General features: G+C 35.8%; 1 protein-coding gene across 1 annotated transcript in view; it reads right to left on the bottom strand.

Annotated features, from left to right (window-relative positions):
* LOC128658283 (sodium channel protein type 2 subunit alpha-like) overlaps window positions 1-23,092 on the bottom strand; it is a 380,151-nt gene that overhangs the window by 91,947 nt on the left and 265,112 nt on the right. The window contains exon 24 of the mRNA XM_053712819.1: window positions 8,258-8,311. Within this exon, the coding sequence (XP_053568794.1) occupies window positions 8,258-8,311 (54 nt within the window). The remainder of the gene's footprint in view (window positions 1-8,257; window positions 8,312-23,092) is intronic.

Raw genomic sequence — 23,092 nt, 5'->3', positions numbered from 1 at the left:
ATGGCATCCCTTAGATTCTGATTGGCTGATAGAATTCTATCAGCCATCCGGAATTAAGGTAGAAAAAATCCTATTGGCTGATGCAATCAGCCAATAGGATTGAATTTCAATCCTATTGGCCGATCCAATCAGCCAATAGGATTGAGCTTGCATTCTATTGGCTGATTGCATCAGCCAATAGGATTCTTTCTACCTTAATTCCGGTTGGCTTAATTCCGGTTGTTAGGTTTTTTTAAGGGTGTATTGGGTGGGTTTTATTTTTAGGTTAGGGACTTTGGGGGGTTGGTTGTATGGGTGGTGGGTTTTACTGTTGGAAGGTTGTTTGTATTTTTTTTACAGGTAAAAGAGCTGATTACTTTGGGGCAATGCCCCGCAAAAGACCCTTTTAAGGACTATTGGTAGTTTAGTTTAGGCTAGGGTTTTTTTATTTTGGGGGGGGGGGCTTTTTTATTTTAATAGGGCTATTAGATTAGGTGTAATTAGTTTAAATATCTGTATTTTGTTTATTATTTTCTGTAATTTAGTGTTTTTTTGTACTTTATCTAATTTAATTTAATTTAGGTAATTGTATTTAATTTATTTAATTATAGTGTAGTGTTAGATGTTAGTATAACTTAGGTTAGGTTTTATTTTACAGGTAAATTTGTATTTATTTTAGCTAGGTAGTTAGTAAATAGTTAATAACTATTTAATAACAATTCTATCTAGTTAAAATAAATACAAACTTGCCTGTAAAATAAAAATAAACCCTAAGCTAGATACAATGTAACTATTAGTTATATTGTAGCTAGCTTAGGGTTTATTTTATAGGTAAGTATTTAGTTTTAAATAGGAATAATTTAGTTAATGATAGTAATATTTATTTATATTTATTGTAATTATATTTGTTAGGGGGTGTAAGGGTTAGAGTTAGACTTAGGTTTAGGGGTTAATAACTTTAATATAGTGGCGGCGACGTTGGGGGCAGCAGATTAGGGGTTAATAAATGTAGGTAGGTTGCAATGACATTGGGGCGGCAGATTAGGGGTTAATAAATAGTATGTAGGTGTCGGCGATGTTGGGGGCAGCAGATTTGTGGTTAATAAATATAATATAGATGGCAGAGGTGTCCGGAGTGGCAGATTAGGGGTTAACATTTTTATTATAGTGTTTGCGATGCGGGAGGGCCTCGGTTTAGGGGTTAATATGTAGTTTATGGGTGTTAGTGTACTTTTTAGCACTTAAGTTATGAGTTTTATGTTACAGCGTTGTACCATAAAACTCTTAACTACTGACTTTTAAATGCGTTAGGACTCTTGACAGGGTAGGGTGTACCGCTCACTTTTTGGCCTCCCAGGACAGACTCGTAATACCGGAGCTATGGAAGTCCCATAGAAAAAAGACTTTACGAAGTTTGCGTAAGTCGTTTTGCGGTAAGGCCAAAGAAGTGTGCGGTGACCCTAAACCTTCAAGACTCGTAATACCAGCGGGCGTAAAAAAGCAGCATTAGGACCTCTTAACACTGTTTTTTTACCCTAACGCACAACTCGTAATCTAGCCGTAAATTTGCAGAAGTCCCAACTGTGCTACCTTTAGAGGCATGTCAAACAAACTGTTTTAGAATAAACAGTATGTCTTTAGAAATGGCAGCAATGTCTTTTTTCAAGGCTGAGAACGGTTTGTTAACCATCAAGGGTATGAAATCTGAAAATAAATTCTCTTTAAACTATTTAAAATGATTCTATTTTTGTAAAACCTGTAACTATGTTAAGTTTGTCCAAAAAACATTTAAATCAACAGTTACAAATAGGGAATTTGACACTAAATCCTTTATTGACTGTAAACATTTAAATGTGGTTTATTTACTAACTTGTAGTTAGAAAATCCATTAATTATACCACACTTTAAGATTTTTGAAAACTAGATTTAGGGAGCGCTTCAACAAGACAGAGAAAGGCAAACAAGATCCTGCACATTGTAAGCAAAATCAGAATGTATTGACCAATAACAAAGATTTCACATGAGTAGGCAAAGAAAAGGTTAGTGTATCTAGTGGGAGGGGAGGAGCCATTTAGAAGCATGATTATTAAAAAGAGAGATGCGTGGAAAACCTAATGGATAATGAAGTTTGAATTTAAGACACTAGAGAAGCAGTATTTTTTTTTATAAATAGGGGAATTTAACTATAAAAATTAGCTATATGTGCACATAAGAAATATATTAATAGACTCAGATAGGGCTTTATATTTTATTAGAATTAGTGGAATTCATTTGAATACATCTTATTTAAAACACAGATTAATTATCTGTTAGATATTTTTAGATAGTTACAGTGGATTGTTTTAAATATTATTTGAAGATCTTTAACATTAACATTTTCGTGTTTTTTTTTTATTTGGTGCTAAATACACATTTTAATATATTTCTTTATTTCTATATAATTTTATTTGTGACCTAATGTTAAGATTTTATGTATAGAAATTGTAAGCTGCAACATTACATTTACATATTTCCTTTTATTATATTTACAAATTTTTATTTAAATTACTTAATTTTGACTAACTGAACCTTCTGGCTTTCCATATATGATGTAGTAATCATGTAATGAGGAAGTAATTCATATAAGGTTCCTCAGCTTAAGTGGCTTTTAAGTGTATCCATTTGATATCGCAGCCATCCTTTGGGTGATTAGTTTAAACAAGGTATGGTTATTTAACATATCTATGGCAGTTTTTATTGAATATTATATAATGGTTTGTTTATTAGAAATTTTAAGATTATTTTAAGTGGTGAGTTAGTTAAGGGACAGTCTACACCTTAGTCATCTTAAAGTCTTAACTTAGATTAAGCGGCAAATAGCCTCCTGCAGCTTTTCTATATCATCCAGCAGGAATGGTAAAAAAAGTTATGTTAAAATGAATATTGTTTCTGGACATTTTGAAACGGCTGCCAAGCTCTGCCCAGTGATGACTGTCAATGCTATTCAGCAAAGTGCCTAGATGTAGCCCAAATTGTGATGTCATCAGTGGGCAGAGCTTGCCAGTCATTTCAAAGTGGTCAGAAACAATATTTATCTAAAATAACTTTCTACCGTTCCTGCTGCATAATATAGAAAGGTGTGCAGGAGGCTATTTGCAGCTAAATCTAAGGTAAGACTTTATGATGACTAATGTGTAGAGCTATTTGATTGATTGAATTGATGTAAGAAAGGACTGTGATTTATTATTTTGAACATAAATAGGATAGTGTATACTGTTTGAGATTACTGATGAAGTAGCTATACAAAAGCTGGGAAACGTTTTTTTATGTTATTTGAAGTAAAATACTTTTACATTACACTATCCTGTTTGATGGTCCTGCCGTACATGACTATCCAGATGTTTGTATAGTCAAGAGCAGTGTGCAGGTTGTAAGCTGAGAGGCTTTGATATCTCAGTGTGTGATATACAGCACATTGAGATCAGGTGCAAGATTACATATGTGCCGTTGCCCACAAAAGCCGGTGATGCCGTTTTTTTTACGCGGTTTTGCTATCACATATACGGCGCCACATATAAATGTGGCGTGTATATTTCACCCGTCGCCCGCAATTTTTACTCCAATAAGCTAGCATAAAACTGCGTCACACATTGGTATCACATATTCAGCGCAAGGACTTACGCAGCGAAAAGGGGAACATTTTACTCCATTTTCACCTAGCCACACATAGGCAGGTGCAGCAAGCCTTACGCTGAAAATTTGAGCACCGTAACTCCCGTAACTGGCTGAAAATATTAACTAACACTTAACGCATACGCAATATCTATCTACCTGTCAACCGCCAACCCCCACCGCAATAACTAATAAAGTTTATTAAACCCTAATCCACCATTAACCCACATAGCAATAAACCTAGAAAAACTATTAACCCCTAATCCACCGTCAACCCAAAAATGCAATAAACCGAATAAAACTATTAACCCCTAATCTGCCATTAACCCACACTGCAATAAACCTAAGTGTAATTGTAACTTAGGTTAGGGTTTATTTTACAGGTAAATTTGTACTTATTTTAACTAGGAAGTTATGAAATAGTTAATAACTATTTAATAACTATTGTACCTAGTTAAAATAAATACAAAGTTGCTTGTAAAATAAAAATAAATCCTAAAATAGCTACAAATGTAACTATTAGTTATATTGTAGCTATCTTAGGGTTTATTTTATAGGTAAGTATTTAGTTTTAAATAGGAATAATTTAGTTAATGATAGTAATTTTATTTTGTTTTATTTAAATTATATTTAAGTTAGGGGGGTGTTAGGGTTAGACTTTTAATATAGTAGCGGCGACGTTGTGGGTGGCAGATTAGGGGTTAATAAATGTAGGTAGGTGTCGGCGATGTTAGGGACGGCAGATTAGGGGTTAATAAAATGTAATTAATGTTTGTGAGGTGGGAGTGCGGCGTTATAGGGGTTAATATATTTATTAAAGTGGCGGAGATGTCCGGTCGGCAGATTAGGGGTTAAAAACTTTATTAAAATGTTTCCGATGTGGGGGGGGGGCTCAGTTTAGGGGTTAATTGGTAGTTTATGGGTGTTAGTGTACTTTTTATCACATTAGTTAAGAGTTTTATGTTACGGCGTTAGCCCATAAAACTCTTAACTACTGACTTTTAAATGCGGTAGGAGTCTTGACAGGAGAGGGTGTACCGCTCACTTCTTCCAAGACTCTTAATACCGGCGTTAGGCAAGTCCCATTGAAAAGATAGGATATGCAATTTACATAAGGGGATTTGCGGTAAGCTAGAGTCGTGGAAGAAAAGTGATCGGTACACCTGTACCTGCCCGACTCGTAATACCAGCGGGCGTTAAAAAGCAACGTTGGGACCTCTCAACGCTGCTTTTTAAGGCTAACGCAAGACTCGTAATCTAGCCAATAGTATTTGCCCAGAGGAAGGGGAGGAATGGAAGTACCAAGCCTTGCTCTTTATAGAAGAGCTATAATACTCTTAGACTGGAGCCACAATTCTGATCATAAAGCCTGGGTACAACTGGACAACCACATACTTGATAGGGGAAATGTTGCAATATTAGCTTGGACTGAACCTAGGAAGCAACCAGACACATTAACATTCTACTCCACAATATCGGAAACGTTCAAAGAGTGGGACATAACAATAGCGACTAACCTACACATATGGTCCTTATACAGGCCACTCCTCCCTATCAGAGAAAAAGCAGACTTACCTTTAGGAAATATTAATTCCTAGCAGAGACCTACTTACAAATTAAGAGAAGGTGCACTACACTTTTAAATTGAGCAGGGGACCATAATGTCTTTGGAAAGATTGCAAGTTTTTGAATAAATCAACATTGCCTACATGGCTTTCCCGCTCTCAAATCATACATTACATCTCAACACATAGACATAAAGCCAAAATGCATAGGGACCTTACCCAATTTAAACACCTATGCACTCAATCAACCCCACCCAGACAAACAGTCTCACTCCTTTACAAAATACTCCTACTGCCTGATGTTCAGACATTGCCCACTTATACCAGAGTATGGGACACAGAAATGAACACCGAGCATAACTCCAAAATATGGCACAAATCATGCCAAGCAGCCTTACACGCTTCTTCATCCGCCACCCTACAAGAGATGCATTTTAAGATCCTCATCATATGGTACTTAACCCCATATAGATTACATAAATCTAATCCTCAAATTAGTGACAAGTGCTGGAGAGGCTGCGGGCAAAAAGGTACCATGTTTCACCTTTGGTGGTCATGCCCCCACATCACAGAATTCTGGAACACCGTCTTTAATCCATATCAGCAGTAATAGGCACTGACATTTTACGCAGGATGCAACTACTATTATTTTTAAACTTACCCAAATTACAAAACAAAACAAAAACATCCCTTCTCCTTATAATGATCAATAGTACTAAGAAACTAATAACCAGAAAATGGAAAACCAATAACATTCCATCACTTCAATAGTGGCAATTACAAACCTCAGATCTGTTACATTTGGAACACTTCCACTATTTAAAACAAATAAATTGAATTACCATCAGGAAATATTTGACCTGTGGAGCAGCCTAAAACTCTAATTAGTACTGAGACTTAAATATAAAAAAGATTTTGGTAGCACCCCCGCCCTTCTCCCCCCCCCCCATATCCCTTTATCTCCCCCACCCACCAATACAACATTCCTCATGATGTATAAATACATTATACACTACTAATCTCAATCCCAACCAAAATCCCCAACACAGGGACCATTTCCCTTTCAATTACTGACATAGGCAAAGGATTAAATTGACATTTTCCCCTTCCTTATTTATTTTGACCTGTTTATACAATTGGTATGATTGAAAATCCTTGTGCCTCTATTCAAAGGACTCATGCTTTACCAGATCACAAGGATAGCATTATCATTGGATTATGTTCAATATGTATCCAACCTGTTCATGAACACTATCCAAGGACAGACAAATTAACTAAAAAGTAATTTTTTTCATGGAAGAATACTTATTATTGTAACCTTTGCTGTACCTTTTGTCACCTGGATCTTTGTATGTTGCGAAATTTTCAATAAAAAAGTTAAAAAAACAAAACAAAAAATAAAACCTCTATCTGCCACCCCCCCCCCCCACATTGCAACTTATAATAAATGTATTAACCTCTAAACCTCCATTGCCCACATCGCAACTAACAATAAAATGTATTAACCTCTAAACCTCCATTCCCCGACATCATAAAGTACCTATTTAAACTATTAACCCCTAGTCTGCCATTCACCCCATTGCAAAGTACCTATTTAAACTATTAACCCCTAGTCCGCCATTCACCCACATCACAAAGTACCTATTTAAACTATTAACTCCTAGTCCGCCATTCACCCACATCACAAAGTACCTATTTAAACTATTTACTCCTAGTCCGCCATTCACCCACAAAGCTATCTACCTATTTAAACTATTAACCCCTAATCCGTCACCCCCCACAACGCAAAGAACAAATCTAATCAGTAAGCTCCCTAACCTAACACCCCCTAAATTAACCCCATTACAAAAAATAAATAAATACTAAATTACAATTAAAATAAAAAATCCTAAAAAAAAAACCCTAAGATTAAATTACAATAATTAAATCTAAAATTACACAAAATAAGTCTAAAATTACAGAAAAAAAACCAAACCAAATTATCAAAGATAAAAAAGTAAATCTAATCTATTACCACTATAAAAATAAAAAAGCCCCCAAAATATAAACACCCCCTAATCTTAGACTAAGCTACCAATAGCCCTTAAAAGTGTAGGACATTGCCCTAAAGCGATCAGCTCTTTTACTTAAAAATACAAATTAACCCCTAACAGTTAACCCCCTAACCCCCAAAATAAAAAAACGTAACAATAAAAAAAGCCTAAGCTACCCATTGCCCCTAAAGGGGCATTTGTATGGGCATTGCCCTTAAAATGGCAATCAGCTCTTTTGCAGTCCATGAAAATAACAAAGTCCTAATCTTAAAAAAAAAAAAAAACACCCCCAAAAAATAAAAATAAAACCTAAGTCTAACCCCAAATAGGTACTTACCATTTCTGAAGTTTGGTGGAGAAGGTCTTCTTCCAGGCACTGAAGGTTTTCTTCCAGGCGGCGATATCTTCATTCAGCCCGGGGACCTCTTCTATCTTCATCCAGGACCAAGGCGACGTGGAGGGGAGGTGACCGCGGAACAGGATCGGCGACCGCGGAGCCATCCAGCGTGGAGGATCCTCTTCGTACGCACACTGAAGCTTGAATGCAAGTTACCTGTTTTATATTGGGGTAACGTTGCATTCCTATTGGCTGAAAAATTCAAATCAGTCAATAGGATGAGAGCTACTGAAATCCTATTGGCTGATTTGAACATCAGATATATAGAGAAATATGAATTTAAGAATAAGTAAAAAATATTATTATGCAAAAAACATTGGAATTGCCTTTGTTCTATAGCTTATATTGAGTTATCTTTATATAATAACTTTAAAAACAAGCGGACGAAAAACCTGCAGTGTGAATTATGAATGGTGATAAATATGTTATATGTTGACCTAACTCCTATAGGATTTTGTCATACTGTTTTCTAGCTTGTTTGTCATATGTATGTGTTAAATTTCTATTGCAATGACTTTAAAAAATCTAATTAAAAAAAAATAAAATTGGACTAATACATAAATTTTTCAAAGGGATTTATGCCGTTTAAGAAATTAGAAAAATGATTATGTAAGCTCTATCATGATGCTTACCCCTCTGGAATCAACAGCTGCATACATAATTTCTGTCCATCCTTTAAAGGTGGCCTACGAAAAAAAAGGGTTTTTAATTAATTTATATTTTTAATTCATGTTTCATACCTTTGTATAGGGGGTCATTATATACAACATTCTCATAATATGGATCTTAACGTTAAAATTTATCTGTTAAAAAATAAAACAAACTAATAATTAAAGTCTTCATTTAATGACTATAAGTACTATTAGTAATACTGATTGCTCAAACATTCAATGGTTGATATTTGCTTATTTCATTTAAATGTAAAGAACCATAACAAAGTAAAATAATTTAAGCTTATTTAGTGGGTGCACCCCTCTTTTTTGTGCAAAATATTCAGACTTTTTAAACCTTAACGTTAAAGGGACTCCAACCAAAATTGTAATACACATAGATGCATTTCAGTTTTGAATAGAAATATTTTGTAATATACATGTATTAGCAAAATGCTTCTTATAAAAGCTATAGCTGTTTCAAATGTGTATTTAAGTATGCACCGTGCACCAGCATTTTAAACACAGCACTTGCTCAGAAAGCCTAAGGTGCTTGTACAATCTGGTAATGACTCAATTTGTTAATTGCTGACACGATACAAGCCCCACTGGCAATATCTAGCTATGCTTCACATGCAAAATGTTAATATATTTTTGCCAATACAAGACATAATTCATCTATGTGCATTTAAATGTTCACAGGACTGTCTCTTAATTATGATAAGATGACCAAGTCCTATTTAGCTTAAAAGCCTAAACAGAAAAGATTATCCAATTAAAACATGCTAAGGGCCTGATATTCAAAACCTCACCTCGTCGGTATGGAGAGGCCCTTTCTAGGAACACAAATTTTATCTTGAGAAACGTTTATGTTGCTATGAAGTATTCTCTATGTGAAACTCCTACATAATAATACAAGGTCTAAAAAATCCCAAAGCTTTTGTGTGATTTCTTTCCATGCCGGCAAGGTTTTGAATATCAGGCCCAAAATGATATGTTGCTTTGACCTGAGCAATTATTGACACCCCTTTGACCTGTATGATTTTTGGTCGTGACTAAAATGTGTGCATTGGAAATGTTGTAATGGTATTCAACAACTCTGTGATGGAAGAATCATGCAGCACAGTTGGTCTATTATGTTGTTCTCTATTTAAATATAAATACCTCTGGATTTCTATATATTATATGATGCAGCAAACAAAACAGCAGAGGCCAGGCACATGAATACATTTGGTTTTTATTAAAAATATAACAAGGAATGAATGGACTGTATTCTCATAAATACAATAAAACATATGTAACACATAGGTATATGCAAATGTTCGTATTCAGCATTTGTTTTCTAAACAGATACCAAAGATACTGAAGATCGACACCGGAAGCCAAATCCGGCAGATTTCTTTCTTAGATTTAATTTTGTAATAGTGCAACTGAATTTGCACAGATCTTTGTGTGTTGCACTGTTACACAAATAAATCACACAGGCCTTATCAGTTGCTATGGTAATCAATCATGCCGGCCCAGTTGACATGGTGTTTCCTGCTTCACAGTTTTGCCCCTGTCTACGCTGCATCTGACCCGCTTGATGTCTGGGAGCTCCATAAAATAAGCTGTGCACATCTTAGTGAGAATGATGGCTCCCACTGCCCACAAGGCCCCTGACACCAGTGACCCCTTTCAGCCCTGATGGTGGCCCTAGTGGTGTCTCTGATGGTTATAGGTTAACTTAAGTCCAATGGCAGTGGATCTATGGAAAAGGTTATTTAATGCAGTGGATGGATCAGCGGTTAGGAAGTTCAGTGCAATCAGGGTCATGACTAGCGGGTTTTCTCTGGGGGACCAGTGTTTAGATGGTTTAGGGGTTCATTGCTGTGGAAGTTTGGTAGTTTAGTAGCTGGAGGGGCCAATGGTGAAGGGTTAATGGTGGTTAGGGTAAAATAGTTGGGGGTCTTCTTGAACAACTAGACAAACAATATAATTCCCTAATATGGAATACATAGAATGCATAAAGTAAAAGACGTATGTCACAGGTCTCAGGAGAATTTGTCAGGTCAAGTCAACTAGGGACACAGTATATGTTAGAGGGACATTGTATACTAGATTTTTCTTTGCAAAAATGTTTTGTAGATGATCTATGTATATACCCCACCTTAGAGTGTTTTTGTAAAAATTTATTTTGTTGCTTATTTTTAAATAGCATTTTAAATAGCATTGTTCTGATTTTCAGACTCCTAACCAAACCCCAAAGTTTTATATGTATACTGATGTCTATAGACTCCTGGTTGTGTAATTGGTCTTTTCATATGCATATGCAGGGGAGGGGGGGAGTGTCTGCTTTTCTTGCTTTCCTAGCCCCTTTCAGTGAGTGTCCCAGCCTAACCTCATCAACAGTGCTAAACTGGGAGCTTCTAAGTATATTTTTAAAAGGTTTTATACTGGATTTTTATATCAGTATCTCTGCATATTCTTCTTTATAGTAGTGTCTATTATTTGCAGTTATAAGAAAATTGGTGTATACAGCCCCTTTAAAACAGCTAGAGGTGAAAAACAATGGCGGTTCCTATGGGCGTTTCTTATGATGGAAGGACTGCCCACATTGGCCTAGATTGAAAGTGGAGTGCTATTGATAATGCAAGGTGGGCTATCAATATCGCTGGACAGTGCTGGATTAATGAACAAATTGGAATTACAAGTCTATAAAAAGAAGAAATAACAGAGAATGTTTATCGTGAATAACTTCCCTATAATATGCCCTATACTTTTAATGGATATCGCGACCGTGCTTAACATCACTCATATTACACATTGCTAAAAGTTAGCGTGATTTGAGACCTAAAGTAAAAGTTTAACAAAACACATAAAAACTATTTAAAAAAAGTAATACTAAAAACATAATTTATTCTTACCTGATAAATTTATTTATTTATTGACACGGTGAGTCCATGGATCATCTTAATTACTGTTGGGAATATCACTCCTGACCAGCAGGAGGAGGCAAAGAGCACCACAGCAAAAGCTGTTAAATACCACTCCCCCTACCCACAATCCCCAGTCATTCGACCAAAGGGAAAGGAGAAAGGAAGTAATCTAAGGTGAAGATGCCTGAAGTTTATAGAAAATTAAACTGTCTGAAAAACAGGGCGGGCCGTGGACTCACCATGTCAAGAAATAAATAAATTAATCAGGTAAGAATAAATTATGTTTTCTTTCTAATAACACGGTGAGTCCACGGACCATCTTAATTACTGTTGGGAACCAATACCCAAGCTAGAGGACACGGATGATAAGGGAGGAACAAGATAGTTGACTTAAAGAGGAGGCACCACTGCTTGAAGAACCCTTCTCCCAAAAGAAACAAGACTTAAGAAGAAAAGTAACTAGCGCCCAGGACTGATATCTGCTCACTATAAAGAAGACCCCCTAATAGGTCTAAAAACGGAACAATGAAACGGGATATATAGGAGCGCCAATGGCTTAGATATACCACAGGAAATAGAAATAGTCTCCAATAGTTTCTATTAAAATTGGATTGTTCAAATGTCAAACAAATATTTATTATATTAAAACAATATAATTCTGATCTCCAGAATTCATAAAAACACAAAACACATATAAAAATACATAAAATACAATACAGCCAATGATAAAAAATACAACAGATAACAAATTGAATCTAATCCTGTTATTTAAACTGGGTGACCAATATCTAATGGTCCAGTTTTCCGTGAGTAAGTCCTCTTAAAGACCCTCTAGTAGGTACATAGATGTGTGTGAAAAAACAAATCTGTATTTGATTTAATTATCAAATAAGTGTACAAATAAACCTGGTGTCCAATAAATGATATAATAATAACTCAAATATTCTTATCAGGGTGATAAGATCACTAATATGGTGATACGAGACCCACTATACGGGTCAACAGTACATACAGGTAGTGCAACATTTAAATCGTATAATAAACTCCGTAAAAAATCAAAAATAAGATACAATGTGTTGGGTTCCTTAAGCTATCAAATAAACCATATTATGGATTACAGAATATAACACACAATGAATAATAAAATACAAATATGAAGTAATCAAGTGGGTGTGGTCATAAAAGTAAAAAAATAGAATAGAATAATGTGAAAAAATGCAAAAAATATAAAATAAACAAAATTAAACGTGGGATCCTACTAGTGGGATTCTAAACTAAGCTGGTACCAGCTATTACCTCAATTAGCCTGATTGAATCTGGATGATGGACTCAGTGGTCCGATATTGCGTCTAACTTTAATATCTTAAAAACAATAAACCAATAAACAAATAACACAAGCTATATAATTATTAATATGAACGACATAAAAAACAGAGAGTTTGTGTATAGTTTGGCCAAAACTAATCCACAACTCCTAAAGGTGTGTTTCCACAACTTTAAATAATAATATTGACAATAATAGTGTCCTTAAAAAGTCAATTGGTAAAAGTGAATCCTTAAAAGTCTGGTGAAAGAAATCCTCAATGTGTAGTGGAGTCCAATGTCCTATTCCTATGTTAAGACAAAATACTCCATAAGATGAATCTTTACAGCTGAAAGGGAACGTAGCGTCAGATGGCAAGAGTCCACAGGTTCCTGGAGTCAAATACTGAATTTTCAGGTTTATCCAAAAGTGGACTATAAATGAATAGAGACCCAAATGACAAAAGTATCCAGTGTATAATTGAAAAAATGTAGTAACTTACTCCATAAATAAGGAGATTCCAGCTCAGCACAGCAAAACAAGATCTTGACAATCTTTCAACAAAGGATAAAAGGTTTTATTTGCTCAACGCGTTTCAACGTATTACACGTCTTTATCAAGAGCATACATTAAAACAGGTAAGTAAAACCAAGTATGTATGCTCTTGATAAAGACGTGTAATACGTTGAAACGCGTTGAGAAAATAAAACCTTTTATCCTTTGTTGAAAGATTGTCAAGATCTTATTTTGCTGTGCTGAGCTGGAATCTCCTTATTTATGGAGTAAGTTACTACATTTTTTCAATTATACACTGGATACTTTTGTCATTTGGGTCTCTATTCATTTATAGTCCACTTTTGGATAAACCTGAAAATTCAGTATTTGACTCCAGGAACCTGTGGACTCTTGCCATCTGACGCTACGTTCCCTTTCAGCTGTAAAGATTCATCTTATGGAGTATTTTGTCTTAACATAGGAATAGGACTTTGGACTCCACTACACATTGAGGATTTCCTTCACCAGACTTTTAAGGATTCACTTTTACCAATTGACTTTTTAAGGACACTATTATTGTCAATATTATTATTTAAAGTTGTGGAAACACACCTTTAGGAGTTGTGGATTAGTTTTGGCCAAACTATGCACAAACTCTCTGTTTTTTATGTTGTTCATATTAATAATTATATAGCTTGTGTTATTTGTTTATTGGTTTATTGTTTTTAAGATATTAAAGTTAGACGCAATATCGGACCACTGAGTCCATCATCCAGATTCAATCAGGCTAATTGAGGTAATAGCTGGTACCAGCTTAGTTTAGAATCCCACTAGTAGGATCCCACGTTTAATTTTGTTTATTTTATATTTTTTGCATTTTTTCACATTATTCTATTCTATTTTTTTACTTTTATGACCACACCCACTTGATTACTTCATATTTGTATTTTATTATTCATTGTGTGTTATATTCTGTAATCCATAATATGGTTTATTTGATAGCTTAAGGAACCCAACACATTGTATCTTATTTTTGATTTTTCACGGCGTTTATTATACGATTTAAATGTTGCACTACCTGTATGTACTGTTGACCTGTATAGTGGGTCTCGTATCACCATATTAGTGATCTTATCACCCTGATAAGAATATTTGAGTTATTATTATATCATTTATTGGACACCAGGTTTATTTGTACACTTATTTGATAATTAAATCAAATACAGATTTGTTTTTTCACACACATCTATGTACCTACTAGAGGGTCTTTAAGAGGACTTACTCACGGAAAACTGGACCATTAGATATTGGTCACCCAGTTTAAATAACAGGATTAGATTCAATTTGTTATCTGTTGTATTTTTTATCATTGGCTGTATTGTATTTTATGTATTTTTATATGTGTTTTGTGTTTTTATGAATTCTGGAGATCAGAATTATATTGTTTTAATATAATAAATATTTGTTTGACATTTGAACAATCCAATTTTAATAGAAACTATTGGAGACTATTTCTATTTCCTGTGGTATATCTAAGCCATTGGCACTCCTATATATCCCGTTTCATCACTTCTCCCAAAAGAAGCCTCTGCTGAAGCAAAAGTATCAAATTTGTAAAATTTAGAAAAAGTATGCAAAGATGACCAAGTCGCAGCCTTGCACAGCTGATCTACAGAAGTTCCATTTTGAAAGCCCAAGAAGATGAAACAGCCCTACTGGAATGAGTCGTGATTCTCTCAGGAGGCTGCTGACCAGCAGTCTCATATGCCAAGCGAATAACACTCCTCAACCAACAAGAAAGAGAAGTAGCCGTAGTTTTCTTACCCTTACGCTTCCCAGAAAAGACAACAAATAAAGAAGAAGACTGGCGAAAATCCTTAGTCGCCTGCAAATAATATTTCAATGCACGAACCACATCCAGGTTGTGCAACAAACACTCCTTATTAGAAGAAGGATTAGGACAAAAAGAAGGAACAACAATCTCTTGATTAATATTCTTATCAGAAACAACCTTGGGAAGAAAACCCAAGGCAGTACGCAGAACTACCTTATCAAAGTGAAAAGCGATTCATACTGTAAGGCTGAAAGCTCCAAAACTCTTCGAGCTCCAAAACTCTTCGAGCTCCAAAACTCTTCGAGCTCCAAAACTCTTCGAGCCAAAGAAATAGCCACCAGATACAAAACCTTCCAAGATAACATCTTAATATTCAAAGAATGCATAGGTTCAAACAGAGCCTGTTGAAGGACTCTAAGAACCAAATTAAGATTTCAAGGTGGAGTAGTAGACTTAAACACAGGCCAAATTCTAGCCAAGGCCTGACAAAAAGAATGAACATCTGGCACATCCGCCAGGTGCTTGTGCAACAAAATAGATAAAGCAGAAATTTGACCCTTCAGGGTACTAGCAGATAAACCTTTCTGCAAACCATCCTGGAGAAAAGACAAAATCCTAGGAATCCTAACTCTACTCCACGAGTAGCCTTTGGATTCACACCAATACAAATATTTACGCCAAATCTTATAATAAATCTTCCTAGTCACAGGCATATGAGCCTGAATCATAGTCTCAATGACTGACTCAGAAAAACCACGCTTAGAAAGAATCAAGTGTTCAATCTCCAAGCAGTCAGCTTCAGAGAAATGAGATTTGGATGAAGGAAGGGACCCTGCAGAAGCAGGTCCTTCCTTAATGGAAGATGCCAAGATGGAAGGGAAGACATCTACACCAGATCTGCAAACCAGATTCTGCGAGGCATTGGAGCAATGAAAATCACCCGTGCCATCTCTTGTTGACCTGAGCAATGACCTGAGGAAGAAGAGCAAACAGAGGGAACACATATGCCAAACTGAAAGTCCAAGGAACTGCCAGAGCATCTATCAGAACAGCCTGAGGATCCTTTGACCTTGACTCGTACCTCGGAAGTTTGGCATTCTGACGAGATGCCATGAGATCCAACTCCGGCTGCCTCCAACTGAGAATCAAGCTGGAAAATACCTCTGGATGAAGTTCCCACTCCCCCGGATGAAAAGTCTGTCTGCTCAGAAAATCCGCTTCCCAATTGTCCACCCCTGGAATATGGATTGCAGACAGACAACAGTTGTGAATCTCCAAACACTGAATAATCTTGGCTACCTCTGTCATGGCCAAGGAACTCCAAGTTACTCCCTGATGATTGATGTAAGCCACTGACGTTATGTTGTCAGACAGAAACCTGATAAACTGGGTTGAAGCTAGCTGAGGCCAGGCTAGAAGAGCATTGAAAATTGCTCTCAGTTCCAAAATATTTATTGGAAGAACCGACTCCCGAGTTCAGAGACCCTGAGCCCTTAATGAACCTCAGACAGCGCCCAGCCCAGCAAATTGGCATCCATGGTTACAATCACCCAGGCAGGTCTGCAAAAGCAAATTCCCTGATAGAGAAGATCCTGAGACAACCACCATGGAAGAGAATCTCTGGAAATCTGATCTAGAAAAATCTTTGGCGATAGATCTGCATAATCCCTGTTCCACTGCCTGATCAAGCATAACTGCAGAGGTCTGAAATAGAACCGAGCAAATGTAATGATGTCCATGACTGAAACCATCAGATCAATAACCTCCATGCACTGAGCCACAGATGGCCGAGGAAGGGACTGAATAGCAAGACACGTATTGAAAATTATTGACTTTCTTGCTTCTGTCAGAAAAATTTTCATTTCTAGAGAATCTATAATGTTCCCCAAAAATACCACTCTTGTAGCCGGAATGAATGAACTTTTTCCTAAATTTACCTTCCAACCATGGGAGCGCAGAAAAGACAACAACAACTCTGTGTGGGAGTTTTCTAGTTGAAAAGATGGAGCCTGAACTAGAATGTCGTCCAGATAAGGAGCCACTGCAACACCATTCAATCGAAGTACCGCCAACAATGCTCCCAGGACCTTTGAAAAAATTCTGGGAGCTGTTGCCAGACCAAAAGGAAGAGCTACAAACTGAAAATGTTTGTCTAGAAATGCAAATCTTTTTCTTTTTAATATTTATTTTTCACATTTTCAATCGATACATACAAAAAAGAAAAAGGGCACCAAAAAATACCCAAACAATAAATAAGTAAATAGCAAAATAGATATATATATCATTGTCCTGGAGATGCAGCTCTGAAATTAAATTAAATAACTTCTGAACATAACTTGATCAGTACAATGTCTTATTCTGTATTATACATTTGACTTTTCTTAGATAGCTACCGCTATAAACATATATAAAACAAAACATAACCAACAAAAAAAAAAAAAGGAAAAAAGAAAAAAAAGAAGATAACCCCTCTCCCCTGAACTCCCTCGCCCCACCGACCCCATCTGTAATATACTGTTTGACAATTATGATTCTCCCCCGTTTCCTCTCTCATTATCCCTCCACTGTTGCAGCAATTCTTCTCCTAATAATAGGAGCGAAAATGCTGTTGATTTGCTGTTGATTTGGTTATAAATTGAATCTGAGTTGCCAAAGGCCAGGATAGAATAACTTTTAGCCATTTATGGAAATATAGTCTAAGATTTTTTTCTTGCAGTAGTTTGTTATCTTGCATTTCAAGTATCATTTGTAATTTCATAGTCTCAACAAACTCTGCGATACTTGGGGCCCTGATAGACTTCCATTCTCTGAATATCAGGTTGCGTGCAGCTAAAATGGCCATATTGATTAACTGTTGATCTCGGTCCCATATGGATTGGATAATGAAAAGAATATATAAAATGGGGTGAGCTCAAAACTACACTTGGTTATATTATTTAGCCAGAAATTTAACTTATACCAATACTGTCTAATTTTTTGACAATGCCACAGGCAATGTACTATACCCTCAGTCTTAATTTGCCTAATGTATAGGTATTGTATAATTGGATTTGATTTGGCTAAATATGTTTGAGCTATGTTTTTATAATTCAACTCTATTGGATATAGATAGAAGTGTAATAAAATTCTATATAATTATAATATAAATGACAAATATCTGGATGTTTATATTAAAATAGATTCATTTATTTTACTTTAAATTCGATCATATGTAATAACACAGTCAATTCTTTAATAAATACACTAGATACAATAAACGTTAGTGCATAAATAAATAATTAAATAACCTAAAATCTTAATATTTGTACAATTGCATAGAAAAGGGTAATTTCAATTCAAATAATAATCTATCTTTGTCGCCCTTTAAAATAACCCGGATCCGGTTAGCAACTAATAGTTGATTTAACATATAAGTGGTTTTAAAAATAAATAATGTACGGCTTAAAAGTATCTGTATCTAAAACCTAATAAAATACTTGCTATGGACAATTATCGTTATGTATAATAGCAGATCAATAGATTTGAACTTAATATGAGTTATGTTTATACAAAAATATCGATCTAAGTACTAAAAAGCAACAGTTGAAGGAAACAGTTAGATCAATTTACATAGAGAAACAGTTTATACACCATGTGATTTAGTCTTTTAAGTTTAAACAATGATTTGCCCGGGAAATGAAAGTACCTTAAATGTTATAGTTGTAGTTGGAGACAGAACAATTCTGTGTACTATATGAAATCCGTGTGAAATCCGTGTGTAGTCTCCGTTTGAAAAATCTTGTTCTTGTTTGACCTTTGTTGGAGGAAACCCACCAGGGGGTATCTTGAAGTTTCACAGATGTACTATATTGCCAAAGTACAATCAAATCCGTGTGTGGTATCCGTATGCCAGATGTTTAAAACATTGTTCTTATGTGACCTTTGTTGGAAGACCCGCCAGGGGGTATCTTCGAGTTTCACAGAAACACTTTATTAAACTTGATAATCTTGTATTTCTTGCAAGATTATCAAGTTTAATAAAGTGTTTCTGTGAAACTCGAAGATACCCCCTGGCGGGTCCATTTATTTAATCTATCTGGAGTGTAGTAGTATTTATTAATCACTTTCAATTATGACTCCCTCCAACTAATTATTGTAGTGGCCTTTTCCATAAGAGTGAGGCTTTTCATTAAATCCTGTGAAGTTAGATATGGAAAATATTTATCAAATACCCCTTTCAACTTGTTCACATATTCCTGACCCTCTTTGGTTAATAATAGTTTGTACCAGAATGCGATGGAGTGCTTCCCCATTCTATATATATTAATCCCAGGTTCTATATCCTTCATACTCCAGTCCCACCCTTTTATCTGTATTATTTTCATGATGTAACTCCTACTTTGTAAATATGCATAAAAAGACTTTGCCTGGCGTTGATATTCTATAGCTAGTTCTTCAAAGGCCTGAATAGCGGATTTATCCTCATTAGTTAATTGTGAGAAAGTATTTAACCTTCTCCTATTCCAATCACTAAAGATTGGATTATATATACCAGGTGTAAAGTCCGGTGTTCCTCTTATTGGTAAGAAATATGAGCATTTACAATCTACCCCTATTGCTATACAGTATTTCTGCCAAGCCAAGATGATATTTGCGAACATACTCATATTACTAATATTACTAGGTAATTGCCTATGTGGACAATGGAGTAAGGCTTTTAAATTAAAGGGGGCAATTAGATTTGATTTGGTTTCGTAATAGGTAGTATATTGGCCTTCTGTCAACCAATCTGTTGCAAATTTAACCATAGTTACCCAATTGCAATATCTGATATTTGGTAAGGAGAATTCCCCATAAGCTCGTAATTGAGTTAATCTATGTATCGCTAGTCATGGTTTCTTTTTATCCCATATGAATTGTGCGCAGACTCTATTATACATATAGATGTCTTGATTTGATATGAAGATAGGTAAATTCTGTAACAGAAATAGGATGCGGGGAAAAATAAACGTCTTAATTATCATTACCATAGCAGAGAGAGACAGAGACAACCACCTGGGAAGACAACCACCATGGAAGAGAATCTCTGGACATCTGATCTGGAACAATCTTTGGAGATAGATCCGCATAATCCCCGTTCCACTGCCTGAGCAAGCATAACTGCAGAGGTCTGAGATGGAACCGAGCAAACAGAATGATGTCCATGACTGAAACCATCAGACCAATAACCTCCATGCACTGAGCCACTAACGGCCGAGGAAGGGACTGAAGAGCAAGACACGTATTGAAAATCTTTGACTTTCTTGCTTCTGTCAGAAAAATTTTCACCTCTAGAAAATCTATAATGTTCCCCAAAAATACCACTCTTGTAGCCGGAATTAATGAACTTTTTCCTAAATTCACCTTCCAACCATGGGAGCACAGAAAAGACAACAACAACTCTGTGTGGGAGTTTGCTAGTTGAAAAGATGGAGCCTGAACTAGAATGTCGTCCAGATAAGGAGCCACTGCAATACCCTTCAATCAAAGTACCGCCAACAATGCTCCTAGGACCTTTGAAAAAATTCTGGGAGCTGTTGTCAGACCAAAAGGAAGAGCTACAAACTGAAAATGTTTGTCTAGAAATGCAAATCTTAGGAACCTGTGATGATCCCTGTGAATGGAATATGCAGATACGCATCCTTTAGATCCACTGTGGTCATGAACTGACCTTCCAGAAACAAAGTAAGAATGGAACGAATAGTTTCCATCTTGAAAGATGGAACCCTGAGAAACTTGTTTACACTCTTGAGATCTAAAATAGGTCTGAAAGTTCAATACTTTTTGGGAACGACAAAGAGAATGGAATAAAAACCCAGACCCTGTTCCTGAACCAGAACAGGAACTATCACTCCCATGTCGGAAAGATTCTGAACACAACGTAATAACGCCTTTCCTTTTATCTGGTTTACAGATAACCTAGAGAGAAGAAACCTGTCCCAGTTTGTAACCCTGGAACATGATATCTACCACCCAGGGATCCTGAACATCTCAAACTCAAGCTTGAGCAAAAAAAGAGAGTATGCCCCCTACAAGAACCATTCCCAGATTGAGGGCAGACCCTTCATGCTGATTTTGAGTCAGCAACAGACCTCCTGGACTGCTTCCCCTTATTCCAAGACTGATTTGACTTCCAAGATGGCTTGGACTGTTCATGTTTGGAGGAAGAAAAGGAAGATTTACCAGAGAAGTTACGAAAGGAACGAAAATGACTCTGCCGACCCTTCTGTTTATTTCTTTTATCCTGAGGAAGAGAATGCCCCTTCCCTCCGGTAATATCAGAAATAATCTCAGCCAAACCTGGCCCAAACAAGGTCTTACCCTTGTAAGGAATAGACAAAAGCTTAGACTTAGAGGACACATCCGCAGACCAGGATTTTAACCATAAAGCTCTGCGAGCTAAAATGGCAAAACCAGAAATTTTAGCTCCCAACTTGATGACCTGTAGAGAAGCATCTGCAAAAAAGGAATTAGCAAACTTCAATGCCTTAATTCTATCTTGAATTTCTTCAAGAGGAGTATCTTGCTGAATAGAATCAGACAATGCATCAAACCAATATGCCGCCGCACTAGTAACCATAGCAATACATGCAGCCGGTTGCCATTGATACCCCTGGTGTACTTAAATCCTTTTAAGCAAAGCTCCCAACTCCTTATCCAAAGGATCTTTAAAGGAACAGCTGTCCTCAATCGGAATAGTGGTCCTCTTGGTCAGAGTGGAAACTGCTCCCTCCACCATAGGAACCATCTGCCAAGATTCCTTAATAGAATCAACAATAGGAAACATCCTTCTAAATATTGGAGAAGGGGAAAAAGGAATCCCAGGCTACTCCCATTCTCGTGCAATAATATCTGAAACACGATCTGGTATAGGAAAAACTTCCACCGAGGAAGTGACATCAAAAAACTTATTAAGTTTACTAGATTTCTTAGGAATAACCATGACTGACGCCTCAGAGTCATCCAAGGTAGCCAAAACCTCCTTGAGTAACAAACGGAGGTGCTCCAGCTTAGACCTAAAGGAAACAACCTCAGGTTCAGAAGAAGGATTTACACTATCAGAATCCGAGATCTCACCCTCAGATGCTACTGAAGTATTTCCCTCAAAAAAAGGTACAGGTGGCAGGCACTACAGAACAGACCCACAAAAAAATTGGGTAAAAAGTAAATCCTTTATTAGAGACGATATACAAAAATTAAAAAGGCAGACTGACAGACAGGGTGGACAGAGGACTTACGCGTTTTGCGCCCCCTAGTGGCGCTTACTCATAGGAAAATTTAACCTCTTAACTGCCTGTAAAACTTGTTTAAAACATAGATAGTCCCTAGTGGACACAGGGTGATAATAGATAATGTATAAAAAAGACTTTGCATTAAACTGATAACTAATATGAAAACAATATAAAGGATAATTAATATTTCATAGATAATAATACACATACTATATATACTATATTACAAAAACCGTAAAGCACAGGGAATAATGTATATATAGAAGGCACATATATATATATATATATATATATATATATATATATATATATATATATATATATATATATATAGATAAAGTCATGACCACTTATAAATGACAGGAAGAAAAAAAGTATATATAAATAAATAAATTGAATCATAAAATGAATTAATTAGAGTATTGGAAAAATACTAGTTATCTATAAAATAACTAACATCACACTCCCTATTCATACCAGATAGGGAGTGTGATGTTAGTTATTTTATAGATAACTATATATATATATGTGCCTTCTATATATACATTATTCCCTGTGCTTTACGGTTTTTGTAATATAGTATATATAGTATGTGTATTATTGTCTATGAAACATTAATTATCATTTATATTGTTTTCATATTAGTTATCAGTTTAATACAAAGCCTTTTTTATACATTATCTATTATCACCCTGTGTCCACTAGGGACTATCTATGTTTTTAACCAGTTTTACAGGCAGTTAAAGGGACACTGTACCCAAAAATATTCTTTCGTGATTCAGATTGAGCATGAAATTTTAAGCAACTTTCTAATTTACTCCTATTATCAAATTTTCTTCATTCTCTTGGTATCTTTATTTGAAATGTAAGAATGTAAGTTTAGATGCCGGCCCATTTTTGGTGAACAACCTGGGTTGTCCTTGCTGATTGGTGGATAAATTCATCCACCAATAAAAATGTGCTGTCCAGAGTACTGAAACCAAAAACAAATCTTAGATGCCTTCTTTTTCAAATAAT

Source organism: Bombina bombina, chromosome 1 (assembly GCF_027579735.1).
Source record: "Bombina bombina isolate aBomBom1 chromosome 1, aBomBom1.pri, whole genome shotgun sequence".
In the NCBI taxonomy this organism is placed as follows: domain Eukaryota; kingdom Metazoa; phylum Chordata; class Amphibia; order Anura; family Bombinatoridae; genus Bombina; species Bombina bombina.
Note: the sequence above shows the minus strand (reverse complement) of the source record. Positions and strands in the feature narration are given on the sequence as shown.